This window comes from Pipistrellus hanaki (genome assembly GCF_964339955.1).
Source record: "Pipistrellus hanaki genome assembly, chromosome: 17".
Taxonomy (NCBI): domain Eukaryota; kingdom Metazoa; phylum Chordata; class Mammalia; order Chiroptera; family Vespertilionidae; genus Pipistrellus; species Pipistrellus hanaki.
Window position 1 is genome coordinate 44261019 of NC_140519.1, and position 18319 is coordinate 44279337.

An 18319-nucleotide genomic window follows, 5' to 3' on the forward strand; every position below is an offset into this window, starting at 1 on the left:
CAAATACCTCCCTTCTATTTATGGTAGGGTTTCCACCAAGCCAACCTGGAAAGTAGAGACAGAATGTCACAAGTGATTTATGTTAATATATAGCCCTGGATTTATGAAAGGTTCATCCTTCAGAATTATTTTATCTGGGACTTATGTCACATGTAAGATTACATAGATTGCAGATTTGATCTAAGTGCATTAACTCCAATCAGCTAAAAATATCAAACTGCCATGATTCATTTAAAACAGAATGAACAAATATGCCCAAGACACACTTTAATTCATGGTACATGAAGCAATAGTTAACAATCATCAGAGAGTGGAAAGAAATGTATATTGCTAAACTCAAATTAGTTCTCATTTCCAAGGATGGCTGAGCTTCTGTCTAGATATTTCAGTCATACGCACTGTTGATTCTAAAATTAAACCTAAGAAAATCATGTAACATTACATCCTTTTTGTGCCGTGCATATTTTTGTCACAAATTCAAAAGAAGATTGCGCAAACAATAGTTGTAGTTATCTAAAGGCTTTTCATGTAGTTTTAAGGTAAACCAAACATCATGGGTTCGATTCTAGGTCAAGGGCACATACCTTGGTTGCGGGTTCAATCCCCCACCTGGTTTGGGCTATGCAGGAGGCAACCAGTGTATCTCACATCAATGTTTCAAATAATAAGTTTCTATGTATAAGAAAATTATACATGGTAAACTGGGAAAGAGTCCTAACATATCATAGATGTACTTCTATTTACATAACATATATTTAATAACTCAGAATGTCTTCAAATGTATCTGAATCTCCAGGTGCTTTCTGAGAATTCAAACTTACATGCTATCTAAGTTTATCTTTAACCTTCTATTTAAAAACAGATATTAAGAGTTGCAAACAAGTCTGAACTTGAGGCTCAGACTTTGTATAGTTTGAGAGAAGAATTTTTCAACAGGCTTGATTTCAATTTGCAAATAGACCCATGAGATGATGTTTTGATCTGATCTGTGCTGACACATCTGCAGGCAGAATGCTTTCCAAGTCATTGCTGTGGACGGGGTCTGCAGCGGGATCATCCAGTGCCTCTCCGCTGACGACTGCATTGACTGGCTACAAGCAATAGCAACTAATATTTCCAACCTCACAAAGCACAATGTGAGTAGTGATTCAATACCTGGCCGTAGAGTTCTTCACTTTGGTAAATCTCTTTAAAAAATACATACACACGCACGCACACGCACACATAAACACACACACACACACACACACGCCTATATAAGTTTACACCAACTAGTCGGTGTTCATCTAAGAAAATCCATCATGAAAGCTTTCTGGAATACTGACCAAAAGGAAATCGGGTTGTCCTGTGTAGCCAAATAAATGTATCTGTTCAAGAATACATTCACTCAGAAGTTTCCATCCAGTAACCTACTAAATTTCTGCATTGATTAAATAAGTGAAAATATATATTTAGCATGTAGTCACTTTCTATATAAAATATATAGAGATATGTGTGCATGTGTGTGTGTGTGCGTGTGCGTGCGTGCGCGCACACATGCGCCTGTGTGCGCATGCATGTATACAAAAGTATTCTGGGATGAAACAATATTAAATTTCGAGTATTGTTGGTTTTCTTTTAGTGACCTTCGAATCGCAGGAGTAGAAATGTTTAAAGTGGTTGGAGGAAGGATAAAAAGAGTTGGCATGCAGACTGAAGATCTTGCCTAAGACTGTACTGGCACAGGAAGTCAGTGATGTTCTTGTGGGAAATGCTAATCCGCCCATGAGATCCATGCCCATAATTATCAGGACTGGCTTCTCTGCTTTTCCCGCTGTCTTTCTACTTCAAACTTTTTTTTCTTTTCCCATTCCTGTCTCTTTATTATTGCTATCTTATGATTATCACTATTGATTAACGAACTTGTCAATCCTTTCTTTCCCTTACTTTTCGGGAAAGTATGGTTTAACAAAATATCTGAGACTATGAACCCTGCTTCATTGAGTATTGGTATAGAGCATTTAACTTATTTGATCTTAATTACTCTTTAAAAATATATATTACACAATATCCATGCCTTAAACATGCTCCTTTTTCCACAACTCTTCATTTTGAGCATTTAAGAAATCTTAAGAAAAATTCAAAAGTCAAGCAAAAGTATGTAATTTTTTAAAACCAATTAAACATGCAGAACTCTTTTCACATAAATTACTCTCCAGATCCAATCATATTTGCACAGATTTTGCTTTGAAATCTGAAAAGGACTATGGCAAATATTTCTTGAAAATAGGAAGACCATCATCCATTGAAGGCAATGATGGATGTCATAGGTTATCATGCATACATCTCCTGTGTGAATGATTAGGGATTATCTAGGAATGAAATCGATAGTCATGGGGTATGTCCATGTTCAGCATTTTCTGGTAATGCCAAATGTTTTCCAAGGTACTATGAAATTTATGTTTGAGCCCTAACTGGTTTGGCCCAGTGGATAGAGCAACGGCCTGAGGACTGAAGGATCCCAGGTTCAATTACAGTCAAGGGCATGCACCTTGGTTGCAGGCACATCCCCAGGAGGGGGTGTTGCAGGAGGCAGCTGATAGATGCTTCCCTCTCATTGATGTTTCTAACTCTATCCCTTTCCCTTCCTCTCTGTAAAAAAATTAATAAAATATATTACAAAAAAAAGAGAAATTTATGGTTGACAGGTCTTTTTTCCCAGGTTATATCAATACTTAGTATTATGCTACCTTTTTAAATTTTTGGTGATTTGGTGTGTTTAACCCATGTCTCATAATAAAATTAGGTGATTTTTTTTTTTCACGATGCCGTACTTGGGATATCTCTAAACAAGGAGGCCTGGCTTGGTATGTCTGTCTTGTGCAAGAAGGACCCTGCAACGCTCCATCTTTGTTAATGTGGTGGTTTCATCATATTGGAATTACAGATGATAACAAGAGGCATCAGAGTGACAGAGAGAAAAAAAAAAGATTTCGAGGATTACACTTCCGATTCTCAACCCTTATTCCTTTGTAGGGATGTTCTAGGGTTAAAGAAGAGAGAGGCATACCTTGTGAGAGTACGAACTCTGTATTTCATTGCATGCTACAATTAATTCTCCAAACGAGCCACGATCTTATATTTATTAGGAAAACATTGAAGAAGAATAGAATGTTAAGCTTTTTCTCTTCACCTAGATCCAAGTTTACACTGACCACCCCACACCTAGGAGTTCTCATCAAAACCGTTCCATGGGAATGGATGTGTGGTTGGAATGCTATAAACTAGGAAACAGGCATTTGAAAAGACAGTGCTTTATTGTAGACAGAACGTGAAGCTATAAGTGTCTCTCTCCTCTGTAAGCACCAAGCAGGAAAAGCCACATTTTACTGCCTGTTTTTCAGCCCTGTGCGCAGTGCTCAGCTTGAAACACGGGAAAGCAGACAATTGTCTTGTCTGTACTGTTTCAGCTGCTGAGAGAGCCACATGCCTATGATGATAATGTTGCTCTTTTTTAAGTCCCTTACTTGTTCTTTAACCTCCCTGTGATTATACTCTAATTGCATGTCCTTTTGATCTTGTAATCAGTTCTCATTCAAAATAATTATAAAATAAGTTAAAAATAAAATCGTGAGTTTGAAATGATGTACTTGAAATGTACTTACATATAAATAAGTGATGATTAGAATAGAAAATGGAATATTAAAATAATAGCTTTGTAGGATTTTTTTTTAATGACATACTAGTAGTTACCTGGCCAGTGTGGCTCAGTTGAGCATCAGCCTATGAACAAAGAGGTCAGAGTTTAGACTGGGATGTCCCTTCCTGAGAAAGCCAGGGCTGCAAGGGAATCCCGGGTCCCGGGTGCCAGAGGGAAGCCAGTGCCCGCAGCCGGGGGAAGGAAGGCCTGCTCTTGCACGAATTTCATGCATCGGGCCTCTAGTTAGATGAATAAAAGTTATTAAGAACAGGTTGAGCTTTGGCTGGTATTGCTCAGTGGACCTGTGGATTGAAGAGTTGTGAGTTTGAATATTGGTCTAGGGCACATACCTAGGTTGCAGGCAACCAATAGATGCATCTCTCTAACATCAATGTTTCTCTCTTTCTTCCCTTCTTCTCCTGCTCTTTTCCCTTCCTTCCACTCTGTAAAAAATAATTTAAAAATCAATGGAAAAAATATGTTTGGGTGAGAATTAACAACAACAAAATCTAACTCCAAAACGTATGCGATATTAATGGAATAAATTAGAAAACTATTCACACACACAAGATATGGTAGAAAAATAAATATTTATTGAAGATTTGGGTAATAGAAAAAAACTAAGATCTGTATGGCTGAGTTGGGAATATAAAATATAAAAATTAGTAAAAATATATTTGCCAATGTATCAGACCTGAAACTAGACCAAAGTATAATTTCAAACACTCTCTCATCTGATGAGCCATAGGCAACTGAAGTGATGCTTTTGCAGAGGTGCCTTGCAGTGTTAAAAAGTGGTAACAGAGTTGGCACATATTTACTACTTATGTGACTTCAGCTTTTCATAAACAGACACTGAATTAACCTCAGGCACAGTGAGAGTTGAATGAAGAGAGTACTTTAAATATTTTGGTCTTTCAATGATGCTGAAAAATTTGCTCTTAATGTCTCTCCAGTTTCATTCTAAATGCAAAGATTTAATCCATGAACCACCGGTACATGGCAGGATCGATTTATTTATTGTGAGGTTGCACATCTTTGTTTTGTCAAATTGTCACTTGAGATTTTGAAAGAGTTGTTTGGATAGCAGGGTGTTGGTGAAACTGGACAGAATGTCTGATGGTGTCTAGACCATTCAGTAAATATAATTTTTGATAAGCCAGAGAAGTGGGTCTCAGTTCCATCATCTTTAAGAGACAGAGGAAGCAGATAAAATGCAAAGCTACATTTCAGCTAGTGTTTCATGAATCCCACTTTTCCAACCATTATTTACTGCGACAACACTAGCATAATCTCCTCTGATAGTCTAAATTCTTCCATATATATCGTATGCATTCATTTTCTTTATTAGAATGAAATGTGTTATTTGAAATGTAATGTGTGTGTGTGTGTGTGTGTGTGTGTGTGCATGAGAGAGTAGATAGATAGGTGATAGATAGATGATAGATAGATAGATAGATAGATAGATAGATAGATAGATATTTAGTGCTTCTATCCTTAAAGGTTCATTGAAAATTGGTGTTATCTGAAATGAGAATGTGTAATTTGCATATGTCCGCAAATATATAATTCATATTTTATTATGTGAAAGAGAATAGACTCTCTTTCCCATATGTGTGTATCAATTAAGAATGTTTTCAATGACAAATAAGAGAAACCCTAAGGACTACTGGAGTTAATAATTGGGTTTTGTCCTGAACCGACAAGAATTCTGGATGGTGGCATTTGCTGGCTTTCCTTCAGTGGTTCTGTGAAGCCACAAGCACCCATCTTTTTATCTGTTCACGTCATTGCCCGCCACTACCCTTAGGATGTTGGCTTTCGTCTTATGTTTGCCACCTCATGGCGACCCAGCGGCCACAACACTTTGAACATCACGTCAGTGTTAAGACCAAGAAAGAAAGTAAGTAAGAATAAGTAGCTTCACCTACATCTCTTCCTTTTTATCAAGCTAAGATAAAAACCCTTTCATGGCCACATTATGAGAAGTCTCTCATTCTTCTGAACGCAGTCCTGTGACAATCCCAGCAGGAGGGAACTCAGGGCAGTGAAGGTGGCTGGTCTTCACCTTCTTTAGCTTTTATAGCAGAATATAATCAAGAAAAGAAGATGGTGAATAGCCTTTGATTCAGATAACCAACAATATCTACCACAGGGCTTGATACTAAAGACGTATTAATCCTAAAGAAAATGCATAGATACTCAATACCCTCTGTGATCTTTATGGGGTCATCAGAGTCCCTCAGGATTTGCACACACACTCATACACAACACACATTTAATCAGTCCTTTGAGTTCAGTCAGCAAATATTTCATCTATCTTTCTATATCTTACTCATCTATCTTCAGAAGTGAAAAACATTTAATCCATGGACATCTGAAACAATAGATGGCAAAGACTTGCAAGAGGAACAAATGGATTATTTTTTCCAGGATGTGCTGGTTGTGAAAACTAAAGAAAATAAATTTCTGTTAGATCTGCCACATTGAAAAGACTTGATACATCTTGCAGTCGAATTGAAAGTCATGAAAAAATAATACCTCGCAGAAAGGAGATTTATGGAAAATAAATGAAGGCCTGTGGTTAGAGGTTGCAGAATGTGTTTCTCACAGGCATGCGTGTCATTCCAGTAGGTTTTTTCTTTGATTGCTACTGACATTTCTGAATCCTCATATCTGCTTTTCAAGGCTAGCATGTTGTTCATTTCTGCGCTGTTTTTCCTCAGACACAAAAATGTGAATGTGAGCCATGCCGTTGTCAACCAAAAATGGGTAACGGGGTAAAATCAGACAGCTGCAGTCTGTTACTTACGTAGGGATAAAAGGAAGGGAAAGTTTGGGAATTAGATGCATATTTGGACAACCATAGGTTTGTGATTTGCATATTGGAGTTTATTATTGGCAGTGTACGTCAGGAAGCATTTCAGTAAAATAGCTACCCTACTCTGCCTCTTGGAAAACTACTCCCTGAAAGTTAAATTATGTTTGAACATTTTCTTGATATTGGCAAATATTAGCTGGTTTGCACTTGCACAACCTAAAACATCTGCTTTGATATTAACTGGATAATGCAATCATAATAACATGAGGCAGTTTTTTAACTGTAATAAGCTTTTAATCTTTTTATTGGTTTGTTTGTTTTTAATTCTCACCCAAGGATATTTTTCCATTGATTTTATAGAGAGTGGAAGAGTGGGAAAGACAGCAAGAAACATTGATGTGAGAGACACATCCATTGGTTGCCTCCTGCACACGCCCTGACCAGGGCCCAGGCAAAGAGCCTGCAACCAAAGTATGTGTCCTTTGATTGGAATCAAACCTGGGACCCTTTGGTCTGCAGGCCGACACCCTATTCACTGAGCCAACCTGGCTAAGGCTACATGAGGCAGCTTTAGGGGACACAATTCACATGCAACCTTTGATCCAATAGGGTTTGCTTGCCTCATAGCAGCCCTCTCTTCCCATTAGACCTCATTCTTTCTTTCTGGCCAATTCTTCATGTTCCACGGTCTCAGTGCTACAGAAATTGCGCAAAAAAGCATACTTCCACCAAGTATTCAATATAGACTTTTTGTTTGATTGGGTAACAGATGTTTGGGGGTCTGTTCTTTCTGTCTCCTTCTCTACACTGGTGACACGTGTAGTTTTAGATATTTCCTTAGCTGATTTCTCACCAAACAATTTTGAAGTGATTCTTGCCATGTGAGAGAGACATGTTTTTTCCCTTGCTGAAATCACACACAAATCTTGTCATTTTTTTTCTTTTATGCCAAGAAGTCTGGTCTTATGATGGGCCATTTGATGATTCTCCAACTTTGTCTACAGTATTCATTAATTTCCCATGATCTACAACTTTAAAAGGAAAAAATAAAATAATTCAATAAAACAACGTATAAACAAAAATAGTCTTCATTAATCTGATGTACGATTATACCACACAGAATTAGCACTTTGTGTTTCTCTTAGAAAAGCAATGAGAAATTACAATTAGCTTTAACTAACACAAATTCTGAACAGTGACTCTGAGTAGCCTAAGCTCATTTTTCTCAGTCTCCTCTTCATGTTCATTCCCTTCTTAGAGTATTTTACATCACCTAGGTCAGAAGGAATTCTTGTTTTGAGGATTTATTTTAAATTCTAATAAAATGTCACTTACTACATTGTCTGAAAGTCAATGTTATGCTTTTTATGGGATTCTGACTAAAAATATTTTGACACATTTTCTTATCCTTTAGTGCTTAAGTACTCTGTTTTCTCTGTTCTCGAGTGTCAAAGCAAATTGGAAATAATATGATTTCAAAGGGAAAACACAAACTACAGAATATTACTCTTTTGTTCTCGGGAGGTAATTATTTACCAGTGTGTGGAAACATAGGCATTTGGTTTTTCATACACAACAACAAAAAAGAATTAGATGGGAAGCTTTTTCAAAACCGACAGAAGCCTCCCCTTTCTTTTTTGTATGACTTCCTGCACAGATGGTCTGTTTGGTCCTCTTGAAGTGGTATCCTAATATTCATTAAGATTTTTCATATGAAATTTGAAAAAATGTTGATAGCAAAAATGCTTTTTCTTTCATAATTGCTGTTTTTGATGCAATGACTTGTGTCAATGTATATTTACTCACTAACTATTGACTCTCAGAAGACTTAGGCAATCTTGTGTCACCTTTTAGTTCTTACTTTTACTATTTATTTATCATTGCAGATTAAAAAAATCAACAGGAACTTCCCTGTAAACCAGCAGGTAAGATGGAGAAATACTTGAAAAGTCAAATTATATATTTCTTTCATTGTTTCTATTATAGAAGATCATATTGATTAAATTTAATTTAATGTGGAAATTATGTGTACTATTATTATCTATCTTCGAGAAAATGCATAGCTTATTAGATTTATTTCATATTATGTGATATGTCTATTTATTTAATCACATTAAAAGCAGTCTGTAATACCAACAACAATCAAAAGTATATTAAAAAACTTTTATCTAAGTAAACTAAGTGAACACTATGTTTTACACAAATTATATTTCTTTAAATACAATGTCAAAGAGCACGGAGAGCAATTTACATGAAATAGTTTTACTTTACCCACAGTTAGGAGTACTTTACATAAATAATTTAAAAGTTAAAGAGGATTTTCACAATTTGCTGACTGTATTTCAAATGAGTCTAAATTAATGCATAAATAGAATAAAGATAATGTCTGATTAATCAAGCAAATAATTTAGTTGACTTACAAGACTAATAATTGATTATAAAATAAAATAAGTTAATTATAGAAAATAATAATGGATTCCCCTTCCCATTTTATTATGCTAGAACTAAGTTTTGTATTACTTTCATAAACATACTAAAAACACTAACTCAAGTAGTAAGAAAAGTGAAAGCTCAGTGTTTTGACTCATGTCATGGGTGCATCATGTTTGAGCTCATGTCTTCAGCGTGCCCTCTTCCTTCCTCGCCCAGTTGTGTTATCTTAGTAACTGGTTCCAGTTCTACTTCCTTCCCCCTCCACTCATGGTCCCAATTCCTGACTACCTAGCTTCCTTCTGTCTCCTCACCTCTGCCTAATTCTCTTTCTCCAGACAGAGATAGGGGGGACTTTCAGTTTGGTTAAGCCTGTTCCCTCTGTGAGACCTTGCACAATCTCATCTAGAATATCAGACCCTTTGCAATACTCTGTATCTCCCCTTCCCTGTGCTCTTAAAAAACACACACACACCTGTTTTCTTGGGACTGCTTATTCTTTCTTTTAGCCTATATTCTAGTTTTTTCTTTTTTTCTTTTGAAATGCAGTCACTCAGAGTGGAATCTAAATTACATTACTGCATTGTATTGAATTCACTGCTGTATCGCCAATGAGCAGAACATTAGGGAGATAGCAGTCCCAACGTCATCTTGTTCACGTGAGAAGGAAAAATGTCCAGGTGACCAGTCACCTGAAAACGTTGCCTTTATAGTCAGAGAACTGGGAGGCCATTATCTCTGAGATAGCTCTTTGCCAAACAACCGACATCTTTAGTGTGACTCTTTAAGTGTGAGTCAGGATGGCCGAGGGCCGTGGTCAGCAAGCTGTGGCTCTCGAGCTACATACGGTTCTTTGGCCCCTTGAGTGTGGCTCTTCCACAAAATACCACGGCCTGGGCGAGTCTATTTTGAAGAAGTGGCGTTAGAAGAAGTTTAAGTTTAAAAAAATGTGGCTCTCCAAAGAAATGTCAATCCTTTTACTGTTGCTATTTGGCTCTGTGGACTCATGAGTTTGCCGACCACTGGGCTGGGGTCATTTCATTTGTCAGAGTAATCCATCCAAGAGGAACAGTGCTTTTCAGATCGCACCGACCCAGGTTGCTGGACAATCGCCATCCCACTTCCTGTTAACACACTGGGCCCCTGCTGCCCAGTCTGCCTGCTTTCAGGCGCTGCCTGCGGCGCCTCTTCTTTCTCTCCTGATTGCCGCTCTGCAGAAGGCCCTGGCACAGGCCCAGCCTGCCTCATTGCAGCGTCTTGAGAAAAAGCCTTTGGAGCCAGGCCTCGGGGGTGGCCAATCAGAGTGATGGATTGCCGTGGTCCCCCGTGGAGGGCTTTGTGCTGTGGCAGTGGCCGGCTCAGCAGTGGTTTGCAGGGCAGCAGCTGGCAGGAGGAATGAACGGAGAGGGTTTTCTGCAGCTGATACACACAGGACAATAGGCTCAGCTGTCCACGCCTCGCCACCTATGCCCTGCACCTGCAGTGAGGAGGGCCTCCTGCTTGTCTCAGAGCCCTCGGGTACATTCAGCTCACACTGTCCCTTCTCTTCCATGGTTAGCTTTCCTTTCAATTCACTCTCTTGCGGTTTTCTTAGAGAAATATTAACAAAGCAAAAGTCTTGTAACTGCCCACCTTCCTCCCCGCCCCCCCCCTCAAAAAAAAAAATCACCTGATGAAACGTTTGATTAAATAGTGGGCGACTGACATTGCAATGCCATGGGTCTGAACAGAAAAGAAATTTCCCCCCGAAAGGCCTGGAGGGGTGGTTTTGTTTGCTTTGCCCAGGAAAAGGAAGCAGGCTGGCCTCCTGGTTTGAGGGGGAGGGTGAACTTGATGCCAAATAATGTCGAAGAAGGCTGTCAGGAGACATAGTCTGGCCTGTTCCTTAAGCTGAATGGCCCACCTTGTGGGAGTGGTGTCCACTGAATGCCAAGAACAATGGAAGGAGAAAAAAGAGTGCATTCCCATAGGAAGTGGGTGAGCCGGTCCACAGGAAGGCTGCTCAGACTCCCAGGGGTGACGGAGTGGACACTGTGGGAAAAGGCCCTCCGGGTGCACTGTGGGGCCAGCCAGGGACCACCTCGGGCCACCCACAGATGTGTAGAGGCATGGTTTTGTCAGAATCCTCCCGGGAACTCCATCAAAAGCAGACAGGTAGATTTGTTAGATGCCGTGGAGGTCGCTATGTGAAAGAATAAGAGGCCAGGTGGAACATGGAGATGATGGTAATTTGGGTGGAACATGGAGATGATGGTAATTTGGGTGATATCGCGTCTCCTCTCCCTTGGTTTAGGGACTTGAGATTAATTATGAAATTCTCTCATCTCACAGCAAGGTCAGGGGTGCTGTGAGATGAGAGAACCACTAAGCCAGAACTCCTTGGTAAATATATATATATATATATATATATATATATATATATATATATATATATATATATATATAATTTTAGTCTCTTGCCTCTTGTAGGCATTTCAGATTTCTGTGGCCTTGAGAAACAGCTGTTACTCCAAGATGCTTTTAGTTGTAACATTTTAAATTCTACTAATTATCTGTGTATACAAACACATGCCTGCCATAAGTGTGTGTGCATACATATCAAGAGGTAGAAAAATGGTCTTTTTAGTATGGAACTGCAGTTGATTTTTATGCTGATTTTGTATACAGTGACTGTTAAATTCACTTAATTCCATGCTCCTCTTTTCAGCTGTATATAAACTTCTGAAAAATCCTTACATTGCATTGCACTTTCATTTCTATGTATATGTTTTATTATTTCACAATTTCCAGTTATCTGCTATAATGTATGGACTAGTCATCTAAATTTTGAATATATATTGAGTTAAGTAGTAGTTTCAATGTTTGGGTTTGATACCTCCAAAATCTGAATCTCTTATGTGTGTGTTCCCTCTCCCTTTGTCTGTTTTATTCCTTGGTTTTCGGAATTGTATTTATGTTGTCCCCTTATATGGCTTCTAAATAATGGTTAAATACTAGACATTGTACATAAGAGTCACAGGCATAACTTGAGGATGGGAATGATGCTACCTTGCCCCAGAGAGAACTTACTTTTATTTTAGGCAAAATAAAATCAGAAGTACAATTTAGCCCTACCTGGTTTGGCTCAGTGGATAGAGCATAGGCCTGCGGACTGAAGGGTCCCAAGTTTGAAACTGGTCAAGGGCACATGCCCAGATTGCAAGCTCAGTCTGCCATGGGGCACTTGCAGAAGACAGCCAATCAATGATTCTCTTTCATCATTGATCTTTCTCTCTCTCTCTCTCTCCCTCTCCCTTCCACACAATACAGTGTACAGGTGATGTGTTGTAATGCCTGAACACTGTATAATTTTGTTATGAGTGTCACCCCAATAATTCAATGAAAAGGAAAATAAACCATCATGAATCATTTCAAGGTGGACGTTTTCTGAATCATCTGGATGTGAGCTCTTGTTCCTGTAAGAGCTAAGTAGCACTTGCCTCAACACTGCAGTTAGGAAGCAGGTACCTGTGACTTGAAAACCAGAGTATGTTCCTAAGGCTCACCCCCTGTGGAGGGCCCAGGACTTTACCTTATGCCCCAAAACCAAGGCTGAAGAAAGCATCTCAATCTTTTATGGCCATTTCTGTATTAGAAAGTCCCCCTCTGGCAAAAGCTGATTCACATTTGGATTCACTTTTATCAACCACCATATTGCTATGAATTTTTCCCCCTGGTAATGGTTTATTTAATATGTTCTAAAATATCTAGTGATTTAAGCACATTTGAAAAATAACATTTTTTGTTTTGTTTTCTGGCGTGACTTCAGTAAGTGTTGTCTGATGACATAATATAAAACAACTGGAAGTGAAAAATAATTATCTCCTACTTTTATTTTTATCTCAAGTAGTCTGACAAGTTATACTAGCCTCCTCTAGTCAATCTAATCATTTTCTTTCCTCCTTTATTGTATTTCCAGCTAGTAAACTTTATTGCTCTTTTACTCTTTAAATTTATTTTTTACAAGTTATTTTTCAATTACAGTTAATATACTCAATATTATTTTAGTTTCAGGTATACAACATAGTGATAAAACATTTATTGCTTTATGAACTGATCTTGATCTTCACTGGTTAGTAATAATATTAGAACAACCAGCTATAGTAATTGGTTATTTTCTAATTGCTTATATGGCCAGGTAGATACTTAATCAAATAGCATCATATTTTTAAAAGAGTATAAAAAAAGAAAAGAAAAAGAAAGTCTTGAAGCAGGAAAGAGCATTCTGCCAACACTAAAACCAAAGTAAGTTACCTGATGTAGAAAATATATTCTCCCAGGTACCTCTATCATGTAGGCTGTGGTCAGAGGTAAGTAAAATGGCCTCTGAATATGTTTTCAAGAATGTAAAATATTCGTTTAATAAATGCTTATGTACATGCTTCACCTTCACCTCAATGAAATGACGAAAAGAGAAGCAACCATTTAATTTTCTTTTGGAAATTGATCCACTTACATTTAAGAGCTAGAAGCAATAGTGGTTGCCAGTGCCATTTGACATATGAATAATGCTTGAACAGCCTTTAGTCATCTTAGACCAGTGACTAAAGCAAGAAAGACGCAGGGGAGATGCGGCCCACCACATGAGCGGTGATAACACCGGGTGTCTCTCTTTGGTTTACTTCGTTACCACCTGATTGTTTTATCCTGGGATCACTTTCCCAGATAGCAAGATGTAACTAACCGGTAAACAGATGGTGTAAGTCAATGAATTCTATTACAAACAAATATTCTCATAGTGTGACTGGTAGAAAGTGAGAGATATAAGGCATGCCAGGTTGGATTACGTAAAAAATAAACACTTGCAAATCTTTGTTAGTGGTTTGCATAGTCTTATTGAAGGCAAATCTGGTTCGTGTACATTTGCATCAGTAAACTTGATACTTTCATTAGAGCATTAAGGTATAAAAATGCACAGAATGCCTCTAATCTGAGGCTTTAAAAAAAAAAGTAATTACGTTCCCTTTCCTTCCAGATAGTCTACATGGGTTGGTGCGAGGCCCGGGAGCAGGACCCCCTTCAGGAGTCGGTGTACTCGCCAATATTTCTAGCCCTGAGGGGTTCGTGTCTTTACAAGTTCCTGTCACCTCCAGTGAGTGTTTTTGTCCAATACTTATTGTCCTATGCGATCACAGCAGAGTGATATCGACTTAACACTAAAAATAGCAAGTGGCCAATATTTTTTGAAAATCACCTACAGAACAAAAATAGAACAACGCCCAAATGTTTTTGAGTATGTCTTGCTATCTATATGCATTCTGTCATTAAACATTACTTTATAACCCTTGAGAAATCTAGAAGTCTTTTCTATTTAGGCACTTGTGTTTATGGGGCACAAGTCTGTCTACATCAAATCAGCAGTATTTTTTATATCCTCTATGCTAGTCATCGGGCTTTTTATTAAATATGTATGGGTATCTCTTGCACCTAATATCTTGCTTTTGAAACAGATACCTTCCATAATTGTCATTCTCAATAAATATTTATTGGATATAAATATCAAATGTCAGACCACTTACAGGTCTAATAATGAAGAGGGTCTTGGAATATCAAGTCTGACTTGCTGCTATTTTGAATATCTCTGTGTATATGAAGTTAATAACACCAGGGAGGCAGAGAGAAAAGCAATTCATATGTATATCCTTTACTATATTACTACTCTGAATGATTTCCTGTGATTGGAAGTATAGGTGTGTGGTTTACACTTCAGTAAGTGAAACAATTTCACCTTCGTGTTTGTACCTTCATAATTTTCTAAGGTGTTCACAGCTTGGAATGACGACTAATATAAATTATGTCTTGTTTTGAAAATTCAAATCCGTGTTGCTATCTGGTATTCCTCTTTGTAGGTAATCATTGGTAAACTTAAAAAAAAAAAAAGGGGGTGTGAAAGGTAAATACTTATTATTGATCTGTAAAGAATACACATATTTAAAATATGGAAAGATACTGGGCACGTTGAGATCGTTGCATATAACATGAGATGTTTGCTGAAAGAGGAAAACAAATAGTAATAGGGCTGAGAAGAGAGGGAACCACAGCATTCTACATGAACACCTATAAGAGTTACAACCGAGAGACTCTCTAGCCAGTGGTCGGCAAACTCATGAGCCCACAGAGCCAAACATCCACAGCACAACGATTGACATTTCTTTGGAGAGCCACATTTTTTAAACTTCAACTTCTTCAAAATTGACTCGCCCAGGCCGTGGTATTTTGTGGAAGAGCCACACTCAAGGGGCCAAAGAGCCGCATGTGGCTCGCGAGCCACAGTTTGCCGACCCCTGTGACAGGTTCCTCTAAGCCCCATACTATGTAAATAACTTAACGAGGGAATGGGAACTGTCTTTCTAAGACAAATGGCACATTCCTTTCTCATCTTTTAAAGGTGACAACGTGGGATTGGACCCGCGCAGAGAAAACATTTTCCGTTTATGAGATCATGTGCAAGATTCTCAAGGTATGATCAATCGGTAGTAAAAATGTTAATTTTCCCTCAGACAGACAGTGGTTTAGCTCATAAGTGAGTCTGAAAAGCAATGATGCATGATTATAACAGAAAACAGAAGACACAGGCAGATAAATTATAGGTAGGGTGTCCAAAAATGTGTCCATAGGACTTTGAATAATAATAAAGGCGATGTTTATTGAAACACAGTTTATTTTTAAAAAAATTGAGCTATCAGCGGTTAACGCTGTGTATACAATAGAATGCAGAGAGGTGTGTGGGCACCCTCAAATTGGCTTAAATAATTGTTAAGCAGGTTTTTCCGTTTCTGAAAAACAAGGAGGAGCTTGGCAGAAATCCACTGAGGAAGAAGGAGAAAGTGCAATTGGAAATAGCCTGAACTTAAACATCTGTTACTGTCATTGTTTTTGGCTGAGTAAAATATAAGAGAGAAACATTTGGGTATATTTGTTTTAGAAAAATGTAGAAAATATAAAGGCATGTGCAAAGCAAGCTAATTTGTGTGGGGGGTGTTTTTTAATTATCAGGGTTAGGTTATCTCTCTGAGTATGCAAAACAATATACAATTACTTTTTATTTAAATTTCTGTACTATTCATAAATTTGCTGTGATAGCAAATCATCCATAATTCTTCATAATTTCAAAGGGTTTCTGCAGCCATTTTTAATAAAGGAAATGGGAATACTTATAAAAGCTAAATAATAGACTATCTTTAGTTTCTATCTTCAGTTTCTACTTAACAAGTAGGCTTGTTAAGGTTGACCTTGTTTGTGTAATCAAGGAGAACTGAGTTCCCTGTGCTTCATGTCAATTATTTCTCTTCCAGTTAAAGACGCAGTAGATTAGAAAATGCTGGAACATTTACAACACAATGAAATGTATCAAATGTGTCGGAAGGCAGAGACGAAGAAACATGATTACCTCAAAAGCATTCATAAAATTTCCCCCTACTGAATAATTCCAAATGAAAGCCGACATTTACAATAGCACAAAAGCTAAATAAAAATATAGGTCATTGTTTGATCATCACTGTGCATGGTTTTAGTTTTATTGTGGGATTAATGGTAGAACAACTCTGATATGCTTGAATTTATTGTTAATAAGAAAAAAGTTCTGGAAACTTCTAAAAGATGTACTGGTATCTGAAGAAAAAGAGAGATCGTACTCAATTTCCCTTAATAAAAATAATTACCACAATGACTAATAAGATTGCTTTCTCTCTTCTCTTTTTTTTTGGGGGGGAGGGTTATCGTTGATAGTATTACAGATGTCCCCCAATCTCTCCACTCCCCCACTCCGTTTACCCTCTTCCTCTCAGCCTCTGCCCAGAATAGGCCTTCACCAGACTAATGCCTGTGACCATTGGATATACATATATGTATATAAGTTATTTAATTAATCCCTTCCCATTTCCTCCCACCCTGAGATATGTCAATCTGTTCCACATAACCAAGTCTCTGGACCTGCTTTTTTCATCAGTTAATTATGATAATTAGATTCCACATGTAAGTGAGGCCATGTAATACTTGTCTTTCTCTGACTGGCTTATTTCACTCAGCACAATATTCAACAGGTCCATCTACGTCTTTGCAAAGCAGAAAATACCCTCCTTTTCTACAGCTGCGTAGTACTCCATGGTGTAAATGTACCACAGCTGTTTTACCCACCATCTACCGATGGGCACTTGGGCTGTTTCCAGATCTTAGCTATTGTAAATAACGCTGCTATGAACATAGGGGTGCGTATATTCTTTCTGAATGGCATTTTGGGGTTCTTAGAACATATTCCCAGAAGTTGGATTGCTGGGCCAAGAGGTTGTTCCGCTTTTCATTTTTTGAGGACACTCCATGCTGTTTCCCACAGTGGCTACAGTGGTCTGCACTCCCGCCAGCAGAGTGCTGGGTTCTCTTTTCCCACATCCTCGCCAGCACTTGTTTGTGGATTTGATGGTAGGCTCTCTGGCAGCTGTGAGGGGATAGCACATTGTAGCTTTTATTGGCATCTCTCTGCTGACTGGCACCGCTGGGCATTTTTCCACATGTCTGTTGGCCATCTCTGCATATCCACTTTGGCATGAGGTTGGTGGTGGTGTCTGTGCGGTGGAGAGCAGATAAAATAACATGAGAAGGAACAGAGGAGAGCCACGGAAGGATTGCAAGCATGAGGGGTGAAGCTTTTGCCTTTCTAGCTCCAGAGCTGAGATAGGATTGGGAGGGTGTAGGAGGAGCAAGCCAGGGGCTTCCAAGTGTGCAATAGGATAATCCATCATCTGTGTAAGTCCTTGTATGCTCATCACCCCAAGTTCAGTCTCCTTCTGTGCAGTGGTCATGTTTCATGAAGGCTTAGTGATACGGTAGAGTAGGGGTGTCGAACTCAATCAGAGAAGGGGCCAAAATCTAAAATCCAGCCTAAATCGCGGGCCGAATGGTTTACTGAACAGTCATAAACTGACAATGTCATAAACTGACAGTGGAGTGCAGTGATGACAGCGCGGTGCGGGCCACATTGCAAGGCCTGGCGGACTGGATTTGGCCCGCGGGCCGTGTGTTTGACACATGTGCGGTAGAGCATAATCTTTCTGACTGGCATCTCCAATCGCGCATTCGTAGACACTGAAGGAAGGTACGAGCATGTTAGCAATCTGAATTGATGTTTGCCAGCCCGGGTAACTCCAGGTTTCCATCAGGACAGTGACCTCCTGGACCAGCGGAAGCACTGTTTCACTGTGCAGTCCGAGGCCGGGGAGGACCTCTACTTCTCCGTGGAGTCAGACTGTGACCTTGCCCAGTGGGAGCGAGCCTTTCAAACAGCCACGTTTCTGGAAGTGGAACGGATCCAGGTGAGAGTCTGCGGAATGTTGGGATCTGGGACACGGAGACGC

General features: G+C 38.8%; 1 protein-coding gene across 2 annotated transcripts in view; it reads left to right on the top strand.

The window, feature by feature from the left end:
- The window catches only part of SNTG1 (syntrophin gamma 1), a gene marked incomplete at its 3' end in the record, with an annotated part of 103739 nt that overhangs the window by 78163 nt on the left and 7257 nt on the right, over positions 1-18319 (top strand). For both annotated transcript variants that reach the window (XM_084864728.1, XM_084864729.1), the window contains 5 exons: positions 1007-1136; positions 8387-8425; positions 13945-14061; positions 15358-15429; positions 18125-18277. In XM_084864728.1, the coding sequence (XP_084720854.1) occupies positions 1007-1136; positions 8387-8425; positions 13945-14061; positions 15358-15429; positions 18125-18277 (511 nt within the window). The remainder of the gene's footprint in view (positions 1-1006; positions 1137-8386; positions 8426-13944; positions 14062-15357; positions 15430-18124; positions 18278-18319) is intronic.